The sequence below is a fragment of the Hemicordylus capensis genome, chromosome 6 (genome assembly GCF_027244095.1).
Source record: "Hemicordylus capensis ecotype Gifberg chromosome 6, rHemCap1.1.pri, whole genome shotgun sequence".
Taxonomy (NCBI): Eukaryota; Metazoa; Chordata; class Lepidosauria; order Squamata; family Cordylidae; genus Hemicordylus; species Hemicordylus capensis.
In genome coordinates this window covers 15,644,807-15,666,600 of record NC_069662.1, presented here as the reverse complement: position 1 = coordinate 15,666,600, position 21,794 = coordinate 15,644,807, and the positions used below count along the sequence as shown (strand labels likewise).

At 46.5% G+C, this 21,794-nt stretch overlaps 1 protein-coding gene across 3 annotated transcripts; it reads right to left on the bottom strand.

Moving 5' to 3' along the window:
* Positions 1-965: 965 nt before the first annotated feature.
* Positions 966-19,508, bottom strand: PRSS8 (serine protease 8). Of its 3 annotated transcripts, none has more exons than XM_053259734.1 (6): positions 18,877-19,106; positions 10,746-10,769; positions 9,822-9,984; positions 6,679-6,953; positions 5,139-5,305; positions 966-1,878 (listed from the first exon to the last, which is right to left on the bottom strand). In XM_053259734.1, the coding sequence occupies exons 1-6, from the start codon at positions 18,929-18,931 to the stop codon at positions 1,585-1,587; spliced, it is 978 nt and encodes a 325-aa protein (XP_053115709.1). In that variant the 5' UTR covers positions 18,932-19,106; the 3' UTR covers positions 966-1,584. The 3 variants fall into 3 exon arrangements, with proteins under 3 accessions (XP_053115709.1, XP_053115710.1, XP_053115708.1); XM_053259735.1 differs by lacking the exon at positions 18,877-19,106 and adding an exon at positions 19,219-19,508 and having other exon boundaries at positions 1,736-3,231; XM_053259733.1 differs by having other exon boundaries at positions 1,736-3,231; positions 18,877-19,107.
* Between the last annotated feature and the right edge of the window lie 2,286 nt (positions 19,509-21,794).

Genomic DNA, 21,794 nt, shown 5'->3' with positions numbered 1-21,794 from the left:
AATTTACTAGTTCTGGCATGGTGAAAGATGGTGAGGGGGACTGGATTGCAAACAGCCTTTGGAAGGGGAAACCGGACAATTTGGGCTGGAGGGCAAACGTAGAGCACACACTCAGCATTACTGCGCCTAGATGCTCAGACACAAGCCTTATTCAGAAATACAGGCAGTTGTTTATACACATGCATGTTTTTGTGAATGACCATATGTGTTCATTTTAAAAGCAAACCGGGGTGCAGATAGGAAATGTACTGTTTTCCCTGTGATGAAAATGTGAATTGCATGTTTACAGTCATCCCTCGCCAACTGAGAGGGTTACATGCTGGTAAAACTTGCAGTTGGCGAGGCATAGAGATGAATGGGAAACAGGGTTAGCAGAAGGAGAAAATGCCCCCCAAATTAGCTTAAAGTGACCAAAAATCCCTTATCCCCACCAAGAGGAATGAGAAGATTTAACCTCAGGTACTTGCTTGTTTATGGTTATGTTACTAGGTTGGGTACAGCCCTACATACATGACAGATTGTGGCTTCATTAAGGGAATGACTACTGGAAAACAAAAGAATTCTGGGGCAACTTCACTTTGCTGAACATGACCCAAGATTGGAAACAATTCCACCTAGTACAGCTTCTGTTTTTGTAGCACGGTGTTAGAAAATCCTGCAACTAGAGCCTTCTCAAGATTTAGACATGGCAACCCTTGTACTGACACTTGATTCAAGGCAGTTTCTTTGTAATGTTCAACTGCTTTTCTATCACTGTGGCACATAAACCTGCAGAATTTGCCACTTGCTTACATCCATACAGTCCTCTACAATTATATTCTGTGTTTGCAAGCAGATGGCTGATTTTACCCCTTAACATATCCAAAGTCCTTGCTGCCGGTTCCTTCCACATCCCCCAATTCCATGCAGGCATCCAGGGTGGGAAAAACCTTCAAGGTTATCCTTTAATAATAAAACTTCAGCTCTTTTCACTGTAGAACTACCATTATCTTTATTTAAAACAATCATAGGAGTATCTGAGTGATCTCCTTCCTATTACATATGTATCCTTTTTTTAAAAAGTGTGCAAATAAAATTTAAAGTGTCCGTTAATTCCCATGAAGGGCAAGTAATAGATTTTTCACCTTCATTCTTCACACAAGAGGGTGTCATGCTTTTAAAGCCTCTGCCTATACTGGCAATAGCTCTGCTCACATGACATTCAGGCCTGTTTGTGTCAAGCAATTCCATTTCATCTTCTAATTCACATTTGCATTGACTGCTGTTATGCGGACAGTGTTGGAACACTGCTCTGTTGGTATTTACCAGAACTCTTGATACATTCACACATGCTTGAAGAATGTCCACCCACCAGTGGAGAGATTCATTGGTCACAAATGGACCAAAGATGAAGCAACTGTCTCCACAGTTTCAAAATCAGTCAGAAAATTGGGGTACAGTCACCACACAAAGTTGGGCCTAATCTCCAAAAACAGTTCAAAATGTAACAGTCAATTCAGAAATAGGTTACATAGTCTTGGTACCATTGCTCCTTTTCATTTTTCAGTCTCTGGGCTGGAAGGAAGCAAATAGCTAAACGGAGCCTTAACCAGCCCCAAAGATGTACATCAAGGCCCAACAAGCCATCAAAATCCAAGCAACAAAGAGATGAGCAGGTGCCATGGAGCACACCTCTTCCTCGGAGACTGGCTCTTCTTTCACAGTCACATCAGTGAAGGTTGCATCTCTAACATTTTCCTTGATCCAGTCGACGTAGGGTGAGACACTAATATAGACACCTGGCCGGTTGGGCTGCCCACAGGCATCCCCCCAGCTCACCACCCCAGCCAGTAGCCAGGCATTGTCTACATAACAGGATAGGGGTCCCCCAGAGTCACCCTAGAAGGATAGAGGAAGGGGATGGTTTAGAGTACACAAGGCCGACCTATGAGGTAGTGAAAAGGATGAGATACCAAACTAAGATCTAAAGAACAGCTCTTGCATTTGATTGACCAATATGGCTTGGAAGGGAAGGCCTGGCTCACATCACAGAGTGAGGCCAGACCCTTAACTATAGTGTGCCTGTAGAAATCACATTGAAGCTGAAAAGACTGTCAAGAGTCTATGGGAGCTTTAGGAGGTGGAAGTGAGTTGAAGAGGAAATGACACATGGAGCAAAGATGGCCACCACATTCTGAGAAGCCATGGCTTTACAGACTGGAGGAAACCTGAAATGAACCTGAGAGGGGTGTCTGTCATGAGTCAGGTCAAAAACAGGGATGTGTGTGAGGAATGAGTTGGCAGGAGATATGAAGTCTAACATAGAATGCCAGATGAGGAATCCAGGACTGGTGAGAGGTGAGACCCAGAGAGGATTAGGAATGCATATAAGGCAAAGATGAGACTATTTCATAATTTAATGAGAGTCTGTACTCCAATATTAGATTGAAGGGTGGCTGCCATCTTGGGCCTATACAGCTGCATCAAACCATGGTAAGGAATTCAAAAAGAGTTCAGGAGACATGTGATCACAAGTCAGAGGGAAGCTTGGGAACAGGAGAATGAACCTATCTTTTAAAAGCTGACAAATACATTAAACTGAGGCTCGGGCTATTGGTCTGAGGTACACAGCAGACTGAGTCTCAAGGTGTGGAGGCAGCCTGTGCTCCCAAACAAGTCTATCATCTAACAATATGGCACAATCGTATCCTACAGCACTGCATTCAGAATGCAACACAAAAACCTGAGATATGGTGTGGCAGACTGAAATAGTGGGACCATCCTATTGAGTATGAAGGTAGCAAGAGACCCTTGCCCACAAAATCATTTGGCACAGGTGGTTACTGGCTGGATTTGAGGTATGAATTATAGGAGATAATGGAAGCACTGGAGGAAAAGAAGGAGCAGGCTGGCTGTGCAGGCCCAGGAGGAAGCGCTGGCTGAGGAAGACGGGTTGGGGGTGATGGGTCGATTCCAGCCCGGGTGGGGCTGGATATCACTGTAAAGGCCAGACTTGTCAGTAGTAGCAGTAGTATTGGAGCACATGCCCTCCTCAGAGACTGGCTCCACATCGGCAATCAGCGAGTTGAGCTCCACTTCGGGAATGTTCTGCTTAATCCAGTCAACGTAGGTTGGGATGCGGATATAGACACCAGGCCTGTTGGCGGCCCCGCATGCGTCCCCCCAACTCACCACCCCGGCCAGCAACCAAGCATTGCCAAAGCGGCATGACAGGGGTCCCCCGGAGTCACCCTAGAAAAATGGAGGGCATTAGGAAGGAAAAAAATCTGTGGTGGCATGTCAGGTTTTTTTTCTTTTGGAGGATAGGGAATAGGGAATTTGGGAGCCCTCAAATTCGAAAGCTAATAAGCAGCACTTGACCCTACAGAGGTCAGACCCTTCAAACATGATTGGATGGAACTAATCTAGTTAAGGGGGCTGAAGTCACCGAAGGCATACATGCATGATTGTTCCATGTAAATTTCCTCTTAATGGCTGACATCCTGACTAACGAAGCACCGGTATTTCAGTTGCATTGAAAACTGCAACTCACTCAGATCAACATTGGGGGTAGATTTCAACCATCTCCCCTTCCCCAGGAAGTACTCTGTGCCACCTGCAACTATGCCCCCGAGGGTTGCTCAGCCCTCAGGGACATATTTTTGGGTGTTCGTCTGGAACTCTTCAGAAGCACCAGTGCTTTGTTAGAATGTCAGCCAGTGTATTTTAATTATCCCATAGGCTCCAACTGTCCTTATTCACCAGGGACAATCTGCCCCTGGTGAAATACTGTAACTATTTTGTCTCTATTTTTGCCTCTTGGAGATACCTTGTTCATTTTCTTTTCATGAGAGTTGCCAGAGTTGTCATTCCTCAGGTTTCAGCTCCCATCCCAGATTCTCTAGAAATTAAGCTTCCAGCAGGGTGGGTGGATCCCTTGTGCCTTTAGTGCACATGCATGCCAATGGATGCAAAACTCAAAGGCACTATACAGTGTACCACAATTAGCAGGTGGAATCCAGGCTTCAGCAATCAGTTGGGATTGGGGGTGACAATTTTGCACTAAAACTCACACGACAGGCCATGACCATGCAGTTGCATCCTTTAGATGTTACAGCAACACTGTGGGAGGGACTCACTGAAAAGTAGCTCTCACATCATTGCCGTTATTGTAGAAAGTACACCATCATCAAGGCAGCCAGAGGGATTTTCAATGTGTTAATTGGTGAAAAGGCTATTCACACCCACAAGTCACTCTAGCGCAGGGGTTCCCAAACATGAATCCACAGATGTGGTTGGACTACAATGGCCATCAGGGCTGGGGGGTGATAGGAGTTGTAGTCCAGAAACATCTGGGGATCCAGACTTGAGAACCCTTGCTCCAGCACCTTCTTTCCTCATTTCTGTGTAATCTATAAACTGGTGCTCAGCCATGACTTCCTAATTAACATCCAGGCACAATCTACTGGGAAGTTAGCAAACCTCACTGAAATGAACAGGATCCCCGGGTTTTGGAAAATGGATAGCTTGGCTGGAGGTTTCTTGTGCTAAATCAACAAGCGAGCAACTCTGCCCCATCACTTCCATGATCAGTGGGTGCTGCACCGATTAAGTGGCAATGAGGCACCTTTTAAGAGGTGGTTCTCTTATATTTAGCAGGGGGAGAACAATTGGCTCTATTCAACCCCAATGCAATGTCACTCCCATGGCTGTTTGCTGTTGTCTCCCTTGTGTTTTTTCCTCAGTTTTGAGGCGCTTTGGGACAAGGAGCCATTTCTCTCTTTCTTTCACTATGCAATTTGCTTTGTGAACATCTTTTGTGGGAAAGAGGAATATAAATATAAATATAAATAATGGCCAACATGATGTGCAATCTAATGCCAGCAGTTCTGCACACAGGAACCCTAACCTAAACAGAGCTGCACAATGACTCAGAAGTGCACACCTGCACAAGTGTACAATGGAATTTGTTGTTTCTAATGGAAGCTTGGTTGCACTAGTACACGTGCACATTTCTGAGTTGTTGCACAACTGTGCTCTTGTGCAACTCTGCTAGGCCTATATTTTACGTGCACAGCAGCCCCATGGGACGGGAAGGCTGGCATTAGGCTGCACATCACGTTGGCCACTAATAATTCCCAACTTCAGTGCGGCCTCACCTGACAGGCGTCCTTCTTGCCCTCAGCAAAACCAGCACATATCATGTCACTGTGGATGATGTGAGGGTCCTCGGGATCCGGGTTCCGGTTGTACAAGCACTTGCAGGTGTCAGTCCCAATAATAGGTACTTCAAGCTGCTGTAATGTCATGGGTGCAGCAAGACTTGCTAAATGGAAAGATAAAATACACGTTATTTTCTTCTGTTTAAAATACTTGAAGCCTGTTTCATGGCCCCAAGAGGTTCTCAAAGTGCTTGCAAACGTTCTCACAATCGCAAATCACACACACACACAAATCAGGTTCAGAAATAACATAGTTGGAGTCCATAACTTATATCCTGTGCAGCACTCCGTTGAAAGAAAAGCAGGGTGCACACACTGGTCCCATTAGAATGCAATGCCCGTCGTCACCACTGTGGACAGCCTCCGTGGCTCTTAAGGACTATGTCTTGAGTTATAGGAGGCTTCTCCCAGTATGGGAGAAGCATCCTACAGCACAGACACGGTACTTAGGAGCCACAGAGGCTCTCAGCATCCACTAGCAGTGGCAGGGTGCAGCTATAATTGAGTGGATGGGTTCAAAGAACCCGGGCCCTCCAGCTCCTGAGGGGCTCCTGGGGAGTGGGATGAACACGGCCCCCCTCTCCCCTAGCGATGCCCCTGAGCAGCAGTGACAGGCGTTGCACTCATATGGAACCAGCGCATGCGCCCCTCTCTTCCATCGGGGCTGGTGGTGCCGCTGTGCAATATGTCACCGTCCAGATCATGGGGAAGGGCTGCCCTGCTGGAATTTGGGTTGCAGTGGGAGGGTTTCCCCGCAATAAATTCCAACAAGCAATGTGCCAGAGCTCAGGTCCACTGCCTGATCTGTAAGCAACGACCCCATAAATATGGCTGGGCTGCATTTAACAACAGCCTTTTGTGAGAGAAAGATACTCTGGACATCCTCAGAGTGGTCTTCTTCATTATTATTTTGTATGATCCAGTTCTGTGCCCCAGCATTTAAATACAGAGGTTCTGGGGCCTGAGCCCTGATAAGTCCAGGCTGTATTATGGCAGTGAGCGACCCTTCTCTAACTGCTGCTCCCCTATCCCAGATGTGCTTGCATCCTAGAGAAAGATTTCCTGACCCTGAGTCTCCAGATGTTCTGGATGGGAGCTAACTCCATCATCCCCAACCAACAACATCTGGGGGCCCAAGGCTGAAAAAACCCTGTTTTAGAGCTAGGACAAGGATAACTGCTAACTGAGCAAAGAGGCACCTTTTTAAAGTGGCGATTCTCTTTATTTAGCAGGAGGAGAGCAACTGGCCCTATCCATCCCCAGCACCGCATTTTCCCCCCAGTGGCTGTTGCTGGTGTCTATCTTATGTTTCTTTTTTAGATTGTGAGCCCTTTGGGGACAGGGAGCCATTTTATTTTATTTATATATATCTATGTAAACCGCTTCGGGAACTTTTGTTGAAAAGCAGTATATAAATATTTGTCATATTTGTATAATCCCACGATTACAGTCTCCAGGTGACATATTTCTTCCTTACTATGGGTGAGGACGTTCCCCCAGCCCGTGACGGTGCACTTCATGCCATTGGGGAAGCTGACGGAGGTGGCGGGCAGGCAAATGGGCCGGATGGTGCGGGAGTAGGAGACTGGTTCCTTGAGCTTCACAAGGGCGATGTCCCCTTTCGATCCTTCATCATTGGTGTAGTCGGGGTGCTTGATCACTTGCTCCACCTGCCTCCCTCTAATGTCTGGGGAGGGGTTTTTGAGCTGGAAGGCCCCTAAAGTCACCTCATACTGGCCAATTGGATTAATCCTGTCGAGAGAAGAGAAAGCAACAGGTCTGTATCAAACTGCAGTTTTAGGATGCACACAGAGTGTGGCACTAAGCACTTAAGAGCAGCTCTGCAGGATCGGACCCGGGGTCATACATGTCAATAGTGGCCAGACAGATCTCTCTAGGAAGGACCTAAGCAGAGCACCGAGGACACACCCTCCCACCTAGTCTTCTTCCCAGCATCAGAGGGTAGGGTAGGGTAGGGTGGGGGGAGGAGAGACAGACAGAGAGACAGAGCAAGCACACACTTGGTCCTTACTCACTCAATCATTTTCTGACATGAAACTCCCAGACCAAACCACATGCCATTACAGGTCAGTTCCAGACCTTGCCCACATTACCAGAAAAACCAAAGACCCCAGAAAAATCCACTAATTTCCCAGAAAATCTCTCCCATTGTAAAAAGCCTTCTGAGAAACGTTGGCATTTTTCTCAGGTACGTTTACAGACAGGAAGTCCAGACTTTCACAGAATAAGGAAGAAACCAACTATGTTGTTTCACTGGATTTTTTTTTTTAAATCTATGTCAGATTTCCATTCAACTTGCTTAAGAAATTGAAATATACAGACAATTTTGCACTAGATATCGATATTTGTCTGTCTCATTCAGTCTCCCTAGAATGTGTCTTTTTAAGGCAGGTTCTTGGCAGCAACCCTATTGCATCCTCACAAGAAAGCAGCTCTTCTGGTCATCAACTACAAGGCGTGAAGGGAGAGTACACGGTCATTTTGTGGTACAGGAGGAATGCTTGCAAACTGCAAGCTCTTTTACTAGTTTGTTTATATTATTTATTATATTTTAATATTGTCAGTCATCAGGTCTCAAGGTGGCTTGATGATGGACAATATAAACAGTTAGGAGCAAAGGAAATACTTGAAACGCAATTTAATAACGTTAGCTAAAAGCCTGCCCCACCCCCCGCAAAAAAACAAGTGTTTTCAAGGCCTTCTTAAAGGCCACCAAATATGTTCATCTCATATCTCAACAGGGAGTGCATTCCAAAAACTCAGGAGCGGCTACAGAGAAGTCAGCAGACCTCCGCATGACCTTAATGGGCAGTGGGGATCATATAGGAACAGATGTTCAACTTGTCCATGGATGTGTCTCATTTCTAAATCTAGGACAGTGACCATCACTACATTGTACAGTAGTGCAGGGGTTCTCAACTTTGGGTTCCTAGATGTTGTTGAACTACAACTCCCATCATCCATTGTAGATGCGGACGTTGGGGGTTTGTAGTCCAACAACATCTGAGGATCTAAGGTCAAGCACCCCTGCAGTTGTGAATTCCATAACTTAACTAAGTGTTCTATAAATAACAACTTCCTTTTCTCTGTCCCAACCCTATTACCAAACAGTTTCGTCAATTCAGAACCATTGGAGCATAGTGACCGAGGGTCAATCCAGACACAATGTTCATCATGTCATTTGGCAGGCATGTTTCTTTGTTTATGCACACAGAAGGGATGGGGGCCTTGATCCTGAATGAGACTGTGGCAGGGGCAAAGGTTGAAAACCCCTTTTCCCTATGTAATCCCGATTTATTTATTTATATTTATATGCCACCCTTCCAAAAATGGCTCAGGGTGGTTTACATCAAAACAAACACAATTAACAATCAATTAACAATCAAAACCAAAACTAAATTAAACAATTAAAATCATGTAAACATCCAAATCGTTAACATTAAAATCATTTAAAACCATGAATCTAATTAAACGCCTGGGTGAATAAATGTGTCTTCAGTGCCTTTTTAAAAGTTGCCAGAGATGAGGAGGCCCTTATTTTAACAGGGAGCGCATTCCAAAGTCCAGGGGCAGCAATGGAGAAGGCCCGTTCCTGAGTAGCCGCCAAATGAGTTGGCGGCAACCACCAGCGAACCTCTCCAGATGATCTTAACAGGCAATGGGACTCATGGCGAAGACAACGTTCTCTTAAATACCAAGGGCTGAAGCTGTTTAGGGCTTTATAGGTAATAACCAGCACCTTGTATTACACCCAGAAACATATCAGCAGCCAGTGTAGTCCTTTTGACACAGGAGTAATATGGTCTCTCCTAGATGACCCAGAGACCAACCTCAGAGACCGATTCAGATTCCACCACCACCTCACCACACACACTCCACACTGGGTCAAATGACATGATTGAGGACACATGTAGTTTGGTCCTGAGAAACTAAATTACAAACCAGGAAATCCTGGGTTCATGTCTTGCTTCTGCCATGAACTCGCTAGATGGCCTTAGGCCAGCCTCTCAGCCTCAGCCTTGTCTGAAATATAGGGATATGACTACTAACCTGCCTTGTTATTTTAAGGATTACAAGATCATTTACACAACATGCTTTGAACTTGTTCTCTGTTGCTCCTGAAGGCAGGGCTAGAAGCACTGGGTGGAAATTACACAGAAGCAGAGTTAGGCTAGCAGTCTTAGGTAGCTTCTTGATTTTGGACTACAACCCCCATCATCCCCAGCCTTTTGACCACTGTGGCCAGAGATAGAGCTGCAGCTAGTTAATTTGGGAGCTGCTGACGCCTGTCAGAGATGCTATAGCAGTTTCCTGCACTGACAGGGAGTTGGATGAGAAGACCTCAGAGGTCCCTTCCAATACTAAAATCCAGCTATTCTGGATTGGGGATGGGGGGAGTAGGATCTGTTGCATTCTAGGCATTTCCACGTGAAGAATACCCCCCAGGCCTCACCAGCTTGCAACCCAGCCCCAGATCTTGAACTCTACCACCTGTCCCTTGTTCCATTTAGGTTTTGCCTCCCAAAGACACCATAGCTGCTCCTCTCTACTCTTCAACCCCCACAGCAGCAGCATCTCCCAGAGACACCTTGCACTTACGAGGGAAAGCAATGGGCCGCTGTGATCAGCCACTGGGATGCTATGAGGGTCGCTCCGCAAACGTGATGTCCGTCGAAGTTAACGTTGACCTGCCAGGGCCACTGTCCACTTTGGGCATCCATACCACCCACGATCCGCCCCATGGCAGGCGTCCCACATAGTACTGCGGATCAGAGAGAGAAGGATCATAAAGCATTTTGTAGGGTGAAAAGCGCATTGTAGAAATCCCCACATTACTTTTGATACGATGATCAGCAATCACAAGAGGTGATGGGGAAGATCCATAACTGAGCAAGTGTGTGCTCTGCATACAGGCTGCCGGGGGTGGGAGCTGCAGTGGCCCGCCCCATTCCACATCCCTCCACCAGCTGAAGCACAGTATAATGACAGCCGGTGCTGGGGTGGTGAGATCATTCCATCATGATATGGCCAGCAAAGGGAGGGAAGCAGGTGACGACACTGGAGGTGAACGGGGGCAGAGCCGTGTGTGCATATGCCATGATTCCATGAAAGGTACATACAAGAAGGCACAGGACGTGGAACTGGTACAAAGTCAGCTTCCTGAAAATCTCTCAGATTCACTTTTTAATTGCTTTTTAAAAATCATGTTTCTAGTCCTTATGGCTACAAAGAGATTCATGAAGGAGTATGCACAATGGCTGCTGAAGCTCTGTCACCAGAAGGCAGCTGGGGAATATTTCCAGTGCACAGAGGACAAAGTTTCACTGCTCTGAATATATAGAAAACTGCTTAGTGGTATTTTCTAGGGGTTGGTAATGGGCATATTATTGACAGCTGTAGTGTAACAGTTGGGAACAAACTTGGAGCCTAAATCAGCACCAAGGAGGGGAGTCAAATTTAGCCTTCGAGGAAATGAGAAGGATAATCAATGACTTCCTGGTGCAACACTGACAAATTTCTTACCTTGTGTGCTGCTCTCTTTCACGACTGAATAGTGGGAGCAGGAGAAGCGTGTGGGGAAAAGAAAACAAGAATATCAGTATGGTATAACCAGTTTGGCTCATTTGGATGCAGACTAAAAAACAGCACTGAAAACTCAGCGTTATATGGAAAAATACCTGAACAGGATACCTGAAGAGGTTTTCCAATTAATGACCTCAAAGACCTCCTCTCTGTGTTTCAGTTTCTGAACACCAACAATTCTTAAAGAGGCACCAGGTCTCATTTTATTTTGTTTTTATCATACAGGTGAAACTCGGAAAATTAGAATATCGTGCAAAAGTCCATTAATTTCAGTAATGCAAATTAAAAAGTGAAACTGATATATGAGACAGACGCATTACATGCAAAGCGAGATAAGTCAAGCCTTAATTTGTTATAATTGTGATGATCATGGCGTACAGCTCATGAAAACCCCAAATCCACAATCTCAGAAAATTAGAATATTACATGGAACCAAGAAGACAAGGATTGTAGAATAGAACAAATCGGACCTCTGAAAAGCATAAGCATGCATATGTATTCAGTACTTGGTTTAGGGCCCTTTTGCAGCAATTACTGCCTCAGTGCGGCGTGGCATGGATGCTATCAGCCTCTGGCACTGATGAGGTCTTATGGAAGACCAGGATGCTTCATTAGCGGCCTTCAGCAATTCTGCATTGTTTGGTCTCATGTCTCTCATCTTTCTCTTGGCAATGCCCCATAGATTCTCTATGGGGTCAGGTCAGGCGGGTTTGCTGGCCAATCAAGCACAGTACACTGTATACTTTTCAGAGGTCCGATATTGTTCTATTCTACAATCCTTGTCTTCTTGGTTCCATGTAATATTCTAATTTTCTGAGATTGTGGATTTGGGGTTTTCATGAGCTGTACGCCATGATCATCACAATTATAACAAATTAAGGCTTGACTTATCTCGCTTTGCATGTAATGCGTCTGTCTCATATATCAGTTTCACCTTTTAATTTGCATTACTGAAATTAATGGACTTTTGCACAATATTCTAATTTTCCGAGTTTCACCTGTATTATGTTTTCCTTAAGTCCAGGATAAAACCCAAGAATCCTACTGTAATCCATTATCTTGTGTGCTGATGTGCTATCTTCTCTGGGCTGCAATCCACCAAAATCCTCTCACCATCCAGAACTGGAATACTGTATTTATAAGGCATGTGTTCACTAGAATCAACTGGTAATGTTTTTTCCTGGACTGTACCACTTCAGGTTACAGGTGGGGGTGGGTGGGAACATAGGAAGCTGCCATATACTGAGTCAGACCATTGGTCCATCTTGCTCAGTATTGTCTACTGCACAGACTGGCAGTGGCTTCTCCAAGGTTGCAGGCAGGAATCTCTCTCAGCCCTATCTTGGAGATGCTGCCAGGGAGGGAACTTGGAACCTTCTGCTCTTCCCAGAGCGGCTCCATTCCCTGAGGGGAATATCTTGCAGTGCTCACACATCCAGTCTCCCATTTCATATGAAACCAGGGTGGACCCTGCTTAGCTAAGGGGACAACTCATGCTTGCTACCACAAGAACAGCTTTCCCTCACGGGGAACCCCCCTGCCTGCTGCCTGCACACAAAAAATGGGTATGACAGCGATAAGGCTAGACTGAACCCTCTACCCAGCATGCTGTTTTAGGCGAAAGAGCAACAGTCAGACTTGACCCCTCCCATCTGAAGTGAAACAGTCCAGGAAAAACTTTCGCCAGTTACCACTAGATCCTGCTTACTGTATGAATCTCAACCTGTCCAGATCCCAGATAGATGTGCATTTGAGCCAAGGTTCAGCCGTAGACCTGCTTTTCAACATTAAGGCTTGGAGTACAGCTGAACATGTGCAAAGTGCCACTCAGGCAGCACTAGGCCTTTAAATGCTGCACAGCTTTCGCTCACCAGCTGCACCTGGGGTAGGTGCAACAAGAAGCGGCATTTATTGAATTTCGGTCCATTGTGAAAGGCACAAGAACGATGCCAGAATGCTTTGAGGGCATTTATAGTCTAAGGGCATTTTTCATTTGGAAATTAAGCACTAGCTGACATCATCATATTGACACCGAGGGAAAGGTGAGCTCGTCTGGGCTTTCCCAAGGTTTCCTCTCTTTGGATTGCACTTTCTGTCCCGGGAGCAATCCTTGGGAGTGGAACTTGGGCGGGGAGCTTGTGCCCCAGTTTCTCTCCCACTAGCAGCTTGCTACAGCTCTGCTTCTCAGGAAGAGAACTCGTTTCCTAACCTGTGTGAACCCTAGAGCAAACTTTGCAGAACAAGAATCCTGCCATGCCAGGGATTCCTGGGAGATTAACCTGTTCTGACGCTGGCCACACCACAGTCATGGGGACACAATAGGTGAGGAAGGGAACCTGAAAAGCCACATGAAGCGTGGTTCTGCAGAGTTTTATCCCTGAAGGCACTGAGTAATCGAGGAGGAAGCCCTACATAGCTTTGCCCCTTTAGGGGACAGGGGCTGCCACTTTTCCATACATTTGTTGGATTGTTTACACACTGGGAATTTGGTCCTTAGGAAGAAAGTATTATGGAAGGTGCTTAGGCAGAAGTGAGTATCTGGACACATTTCAAATAAGTCCTGTCTTTAAGTTAAATACATTATGTGTTTGAGGAGAAAGGGGCTTCTGGAACAGGCAACATCTCAAACAACATCTGTAGCTGTGCCAGCAGCTTGACATGGAAACATTAGCAGGTGGTAATGCTGTGGAAAGCTTCACCTGCAGCTCTCAAGATGCTATTTCAGGCACAAGAGCAGGCCATGCCAGTTTTTTTCTGGTTAGTTGGCAACACTATTCTGGAAGCAACAAAGAACAATGCAATGTGTGTTTTCGGAGAGATAACTGGGAATGGCAAATCGTTAGAAATACAACACAGTGGTTGGGTTATTTCCCCCTTCCTTAACCACTCTGAAAACGGAATTTTCTGTTTTGAATAAGAGCATTTGTCCTTAATGATCCGTTAATGGTTAAAACAATTCAATGCAACTTTACTGATGATTATACGGAGTGGCTGAAGTCCCTTGACATCCTGTTGATTTTGCCTCACCAGAATGCTGAATTGCTGGATTGTCCATAATATGCAAGGTGGAAAAGGACGAGCCATCAAGGGCAAGGTTGAGATGTTGTTTGACTACAGCTCCCATCAGCCACAGCTACAATGGCTGGGGATGATGGGAGTTGTAGTCCAACAGCATCTGGGGTTGAGAACCCCTGGTTTAGGGGGTGCTGCTCTTGACCTGGGAATGGCCGTTTCCAGGCAAATGGGAAAGAAGGCCCTTCTGCCCTCCTTCAACCTTATTAAAGTATGTCAAAATCAGATTTGATGTTCAAAGTGTTTTTTCTGTTACACAGTTTGGGAAGTTGTTCCCTCATCTGTCTGCTAACTTATAATATGCACAATTCCAAAACACAAAATGTTATTTGGTGCATTAACAGCTGGTCATTGACTGTAATAAAATATCCATTCACACACACACAAGAGGTGCTGGATCTCAAGCCTGCCTTGCATGGAGCCACAGTCACATTCTTGTGGTAGGAGGGGGGGGAAATAGTGTACTCTGCACATGCTCAGCAGCACTCTTGCTCTTCCACGCGTCCCAGTGTTAAGTGCACTTTCTGGGACTTAAGACTGTTCAGTTCTAGCTCAGATTAACCCCATTCCCCAGCCTTCATTTATTGCAAACTATTACAAACTAGCCAACCCCGCACAGAGCATCTGTGCAGCGCTTTGGGGCCGGCTGTTTTTCCCTTCCTCTTCCTCCTGCCCCGTCTCTCCTTTCTTTCCCTTCCCTCCGGCCCTGCGCTCTCCAGCCCTCCTCCCCTCCAGTTCCTCCCCCCACAAAGAGCCCAAGAAGGGCCCCACCACTGCTGTTTTTTTCTCCCTCCCGTCTGCCTGCGAGCTTTTCTCTACCTCCCTCCGCCCTCCCACCGCCGCCGCTTTACTCTCCCACCACTTCACCCGCCACCGTTTTTCTCACCCGCCTGCTGCCTTTCTCTCCCCCCCCCCCCCGCCCACTGCTGCTTTTCTCTCCGCCCCTCCTCCGCCCACCGGCTGGCCGGCCACCACCGGCACTTTCTTCCCCCTCTCTTCCTCACTCCACCAGAACTCTCGCAGTGTGCCGTGAGAGTTCCGCTGCCAAATCCTGGACACACACCGGCTAAGAGAATTAATTATATAGATTTATCCTCCATCCTTCTGGATTACAATGCAACCAATTTTGTTCTGGAGCTTGGCCATGGGGGCTGCAGGAAAACAGTAATATTCTTCAGCTCACCCACCCCATCATGACCCATTTAATAGGAGGCCTGTTGCCCCTCTTTGGAAACCCCTAACCTTTTCCAAACAAGAGTACTTGAGCCACTATTCTCAACCTCCTGCACCTGTAGCTGCTTTCTGGAATGAACACATCCTTCTATGGCAGGGCTGCTCACCTTTGGCCCTCCTGCAGATGTTGACCTACAACTCCCATAGTTCCCTGGCGATTGGGCACTGTGACTGGGGATTATGAGAGCTGTAGTCCAAAAACAGCTGGAGGGCCTAAATTCAGCAGACCTGTTCTATGGGGTGTTGGATTTCTCCTTGACCCTCTACTTGCAGTCTGCCCTCCAAATGACCTGGGCGGAACAGCCTTGGCCAGGTCACTTGGCCGTCTTCCCAAATGATACACAACCCTTCAGCACAAACCGGCACCCCGCAAGGGCCCAAATGCTGGAGTCTAAATTCCAGGCCGCGTGGCTAGCCTTCACACATGGTGGCTGCTATTTTTGACCTGCCATTAGAAGGTTGTGGTGGTGTGAGCAAGTAGGACGTTTAAAAATAGAGCCAGGCCCAACTGGTCAGGTAACCTGCCTATGACATCCAAGATTGCCCCACCCTTGCAGACAAATGTCACAGAAAGAAACCAACCCAGCCTGTTAATGCCTATCTGACAGTGCTTCACCTGCAGGATGATGGACTGAACCAAAGAATGTTACAGAGGCACTTCCTGATACACCCCCTGGGGCAAATTTGTGCCATTCGCTGAGTTCTGATGCCATTTTTCTAACAATTAATTTGCAAGACGTCGAATTTCAACCTAACTGGTTCAAATTCGACCCTTTCCAGTAAAAAAAATTAAAGCCCATAAGAAATCCATGAGGTTAATAAGAACTGCCTCTTTTGTTTTCTCTCTGTGCCTTTCACAGCTGCAATGCAGGCAGAATTTCAATGGATGCAGCTCTTCCCAGCATGAAGATATAGTGATAAGGCAATTTCTGTCTCTCCTGCAGTTGTTAAAGGCTCTGTGGGGTGGCGGTTGTGGGTGGGGGGAGGCTCTGCTGAGGTAATGCCACATATTTTGAATTGATCTGACTCTGCATTCATGGATACTTTGCAAGTCAATTGCCATCTTCGCTAATACCATGGCTGATTGGTGCTCAGGTTCAAACACACTGGAGAGATATGCCCCCTAACTATCCTAGATGTGTGGAGACTGGCTGTGATTTCTCAGTGGTAAGAGAAAAAACAACTCTGCATATGCTTGAAGGTGCTATTAACTTTATACATTAACTTTAACTTAACTTTACAGCCAGCGTGGCGTAGTGGTTAGAGTGCTGGACTAGGACTGGGGAGACCCGAGTTCAAATCCCTATTCAGCCATGAGATTAGCTGGGTGACTCTGGGCCAGTCACTTCTCTCTCAGCCTAACCTACTTCACAGGGTTGTTGTGAGGAGAAACTCAAGTATGTAGTATGGGCTCTGGGCTCCTTGAAGGAAGAGCGGGACATAAATGTAAAAATAAAATAAAATAAAATAATAAAAAAATGCTACTGTCTTGAGGCTGAGGCTTGCCACTGAAAACAGGTCCCAGCATGACACCCTGATCAGCTCTGGTACAAATTAGAACCTGAGAAGAATGACCCTTCAACCCTGTCCCTCTCCTTCATGGGTATACAGACAGGGGTGTAGCAAGGTCAGAGTGGGCTCTGGGACAGCAAGAGAAGATGGGAGGGAGGGCATGGCTCCCTGCCATCTTCTTCAGAGAGGCGTGATGGGGAGAGCAAAAAGCAAGCTGTCACCACCACCACCCTGACCTTAGGGGCTTAGGAACATCCCCCTCTGCACTGGAGAGCTGCACCCCTGGATACAGGCCCATCCACAGTGGGGATTTCTGGGCTGAACACAGACACTGGTGAACAAGTTGAACACACTACATTCACACACACACCGCACCACCAAGGTCTCTTGATCACCTGCTTAGCTCCCGCCTGCCTGCCTGCCTGCCTGCCTGCCTGCCTGCCTCTCTCTCTCTCTCTCTCTCTCTCTCTCTCTCTCTCTCTCATATACACACACACAGGTGTCCAGTTACAAGGAGTTTCGGGTTTGCCAGAAGAAAGATAACGGAAGTTTCACAAGCTGTTTTTTGCACTATTTGAAAAAGAGAAGGCCAGGAAAGGTTTTCAGGGCGAGGCAGTAAAAAGGTTAGAGGCCCTCTGGCCAGGAGGCTGCATTTCGCTCCCGGGGATGAAGGCTGAAGTTCCGTCTAGTCTACCACCCCCCTGCTCCATTTCACTAGCATGCACTGCCCTGGAACCAGCTACTAAAGAAGACGAGTACCTCTGAGCGCACACAAAGACAGTATTTCCTTCATCTCTGACTCAGAACCAAGCCCTCAAGGTTTCCAGATTAAGAGGGGTGGCTTTTAAGCAGTCCCCTTTCTAATAAAAGGTGAAGCATTAGCTTACTACAACATCTCTACCTAGGTTGCAACCATTTTATTTTATTTTTTAACAGCACAAGCACAAACTCAACAGGTGCAGCAACTGTTTCTGGCTAGGAGATGCAGCAGTGCAGAACATTTCAGCTCTGGAATTCCAGTGTGGGTCACATTGAAGGCATAGGAACCCCAAACCATACCTGAGATTAAGAAGGAAAGCCTCATTCCAGATTTGAGACAGGTCCAATAGAGAGAGCTCCTAGCTCTCTTTTCAGGTCCCAGCCCCCTCCTCTTTCTGTGTTTTCTCAAGGCTCACAGTGTCAGACCTTTGTCCTGTTGGAATGTAGCACCTATCTCTCCTCTTCCCACCCTCCCCTAACCATACAATACAATGCCATTCTCAGGAAGAAGAATGGAAGACTAATACGTGTTTGCTGCAGTGTCTGAATTTTAAGAAGGCATCACAGCCCGCCACACTTCTCACCCCCAAAGATAAGCCACATATATTTCAAACCCACAACAGGGAAACTGCTGATTATCTGGCAGATCAGAGTTCCAAGTCTGTCAAATTACCCTTCTCTTAAAGGATTTTTTTTTAAAGTGTTCTCCTTCCCCTCCCCTCAGAAAGGCCAACTCCAGCAAAGCATACATTCACAGGGCATAAAGGAAATAAATCATCTAGGTTGGCAGATTTTTAAAAAAAACTTTAAAAATTGATCTCCAGAGTCTGTTTTCACTATCAAAATGCAACTCTGAAAGGATCGGAAGCAAAAATAAGGACAAGAATGCCACTGAACATGTGCAGAGTACCTTTTCATTGTTGCTGAATAACCACAGCCAGCCTACACACCTCATAGGCACTCGGGCCAGAAAGCAAAACAAAACTCCCAAGGAGATTCTAGTCCTAGTACTTTTGTTATAACCAAGCAATTAATCCCAGGTAGGTGTCTATTGACAAACTGTGAATCACTGCATTTATCCTACACTGATACCATGACCAAGCACAACTCTGTCCTACCACCACCTTACACATACAGACATATGTATGCCTTACACAGAGAGCTACATAATCGTAGGGTGACCCAGCTGTGGGGCCATCTCAGTGCCCTGTAACAAAGTCATAACCACTGGTCTCGACCCTCAATGAGGACTTGAAACATAAGACAAATCCACACACACACACACACACACACCCCAACAACGGTATGATCTTAGCGCGGCTGCTAAGCCAAATTGAGTTCTAAAGCGGAGTGGAGGAGCTGGAAACGGCCGGCAGGCATAATGCAGGGTGTGGACGTGAGGAAAAGGGAGGACAGCGCCTAACAACTTATTGGAACCGAGGAGACCCAAGGTAGCACGGTCGGTCGATCACAACACCACCCGAGAAGTACTCACCACAGCCAAACAGCAGGCCTAGTAGCACCCCAAGAGACCCCAGCAGCCTCCCCATGTCTCTGACAGGTGTGTGGATTCCTCAGTCCTAAGATCCCGTTCCCGTTGGCTGCCACACTGCAGAGGAGTGAGAGAGCGGCGGGGAGGCTCTTCCAGGTAGCCTAGTAAGCAGGTGGACTGGGGAGGGACTGGGAGGCGGCGTCCCCGGCTCTGCCCTCTTAGGGTGATGGACAAGTTGCCCAACCTGTTGGTGACGGGCTGGGCTCCTCGCCAGAGCCAGTCAGCTGGGCCGCCTGGCCTGGCCCTCGCGCTCCTGTTTTGCATGTCCCTCCCCGCCTTGCTCACCTGCTCAGGTTGGGTCGCGTTTCCTTCTCCTCGAGACAGACTCAACTCTTCGCCGTGGAGTGGCCGTTTGCGTTCATTCCATGGCTTTTCATGCTGGGGTGGGGGGTAAGGGAGGAGAAATAGCCCCGGGGGAGGGCGGAGAAGCCTCCCTTTGGGGTTATGCAGAAGAAGAAGGCCAAGAAGGGAAACGCTCCTGGCGTTTGTTATGCTGATGTGAAAGGAGAAGGCTCCTTGTGGGGAGGGGGGAGGCCCAGCAGCTGATGTGTAAATAAGAGGGAGGCGGGTCTTCCTGTTGTGGGGAACCAGCTGAGAAAATTCTCTGGATCTTCTCTCCTGAAATACTCCTTGAACTTTGAATTTCCACACAACCCCCTAGGCCAGTGTTTTCAGAAGGCTGTGGGGGGCGTTGGCTAAAACTGGGAGAGGTCAGGGGTTGGGTCTTATAGGTTTTATTATTTTTATTTATTTTATTTTATTTTACATTTATATCCCGCTCTTCCTCCAAGGAGCCCAGAGCGGTGTACTACATACTTAAGTTTCTCCTCACAACAACCCTGTGAAGTAGGTTAGGCTAAGAGAAAAGTGGCTGGACCAGAGTCACCCAGCGAGTATCATGGCTGAATGGGGATTTGAACTCGGGTCTCCCTGGTCCTAGTCCAGCACTCTAACCACTCACTACACCATGCTGGCTATTAAACGCCCCCTATCTTCCCAGTCCCACTAATCCAAACATTAGTGTAGTTATAGCATTTTTAAGAGAGAGAGGAAAAGGGGTATATAAATTTAACAATAAATAAATAATAGGAACTGCTTCATTTGGTACAGAAGTATGCATGGGCTTAGTTGCAACTGGACAAGGGGAAGGACTTCCCTGGGCCCTTGGGCGGGGGGCACTACCTGAGTGACAGCTTGCTCTTTGCTTTTCCCTCACAGAGAAGAAGAGGGGATGGCGGCCCATCTTCATTTTTGTCCAACCTTCCTATGCCCCTTGAAGTATGCAAGCTGAGGAGCCCAATCCTATCCCTCATTCATTATATTTCCATCCCACCTTTTCTCCACAGAGCTGGAGAACAGGCCCTTTCCCTATCACAACAACCCTATGAGGTAGATAACTTAGGCTGGTTTCAGGGACTGGCTGAGCTCAGGTGGAGCAGGGATTTGAACCCAGGTCCCCCGTGATGGGGCTGTAGCTGAGCATTTGCTTTGTTTCCAGAAGTTAAACCCCTGGCATATCCAGGTAGAGCAGGGAAAGATTCCTGCCTGCAGCCCTGGAGAAATGCTGCCTGTCAGAGTAGACGATACTGAGCAAGATGGACCAATGGTCTGACTTGATATAAGGCAGCTTTCCATAACCCTATGCTCCGTGCTTGAAGTCCAGCATGCTTCCACTGTGCTACTCCAGTTTGATTTCAGCTGGCTTGGGTATGCATAGAATCGGGCAGTTCAACTGCCACAGAACTCTCAGTTGGGTGGACACTGTTATTCAGTCATTTATTGTTACAGTCACAGACCAGTACAATATGGACTGTACATTAAATAAAGGATTACAAGAACTTAAAATACTTTTATATCTAATATTGAAAAAGTTAAGACAATAATTTCTTATTAACCAATCGCCGATGAGTATTAATAGCAGCAGCACAGTATCTAGCAACTCTATTTGTAACTGTAAGCTCAGAGTCCGAAAGTAACAAAGAGCAATAAAAATGGCTCTGCCGACTTGGAGATTTACATAATAATGGTGTAATAAATGCTGCACGAATATCCTTATAGAACAAACGGAATAATAAAACATGTTCGATGGTTTCAATCTGATCCAAACCGCAAGGGCGAAGCCTCTCTGAAAAGGGGATCCCCCTATAACGACCCTCAAGAACTGCTGAGAGTAGATTGTGACAAGCTAAAGTAAAAGCTGCATACGCTTGCATATGGCTTCACCAACATAAGTCGGCTGCGTAGAAAAAGTTTGCCTGCTTTTTTTCTCTAGCACAAACACTACTGTCGACTCAACTTGCATTTTCAGTTTGCAAACCACTTAGCATTCTTTTCTTTCTGTCTGTTCTCACAATGGTCTTCTGAGATCAGCATTTGACCCATTTTTAAAGCGGAGGGACTGAGGCTGAAGGAGACGGGCTTGCCCAAGGTCACCTGCTGGATCTATGGCTTGCATAGGATTGGACTCCAGAAGCTTTGGATCTGAGCCTAGGCTGCTTCACCCAGACTCTTACAGCCCATTCTGACCTTACATTTTTTAATGTAACAACCTTTTTAAATCTTCTGTAATTTGTGTAAATAATTTACAATAATTTAATATTGTAAACTGCTTTGGGTGCTTTTGTAAAGGTAGAAAGATGGTATAAAAATGTAAATAAATAATAATACATTTCCATAGTCCCATCTTAAAGACTAGAGAACCAAGCAGAAAACTGCAGACAACCTAAGCATCTATTATGTTGGACCATTCACACACCTGCCATCTGACAAGACACACAGAACTCCCAAAGCTGGTGTTTCGCTGCATGCTTCCAGTACATTATTATAAGGTCTCCTAATACAGTAGCTGTCAAGTTGATGTC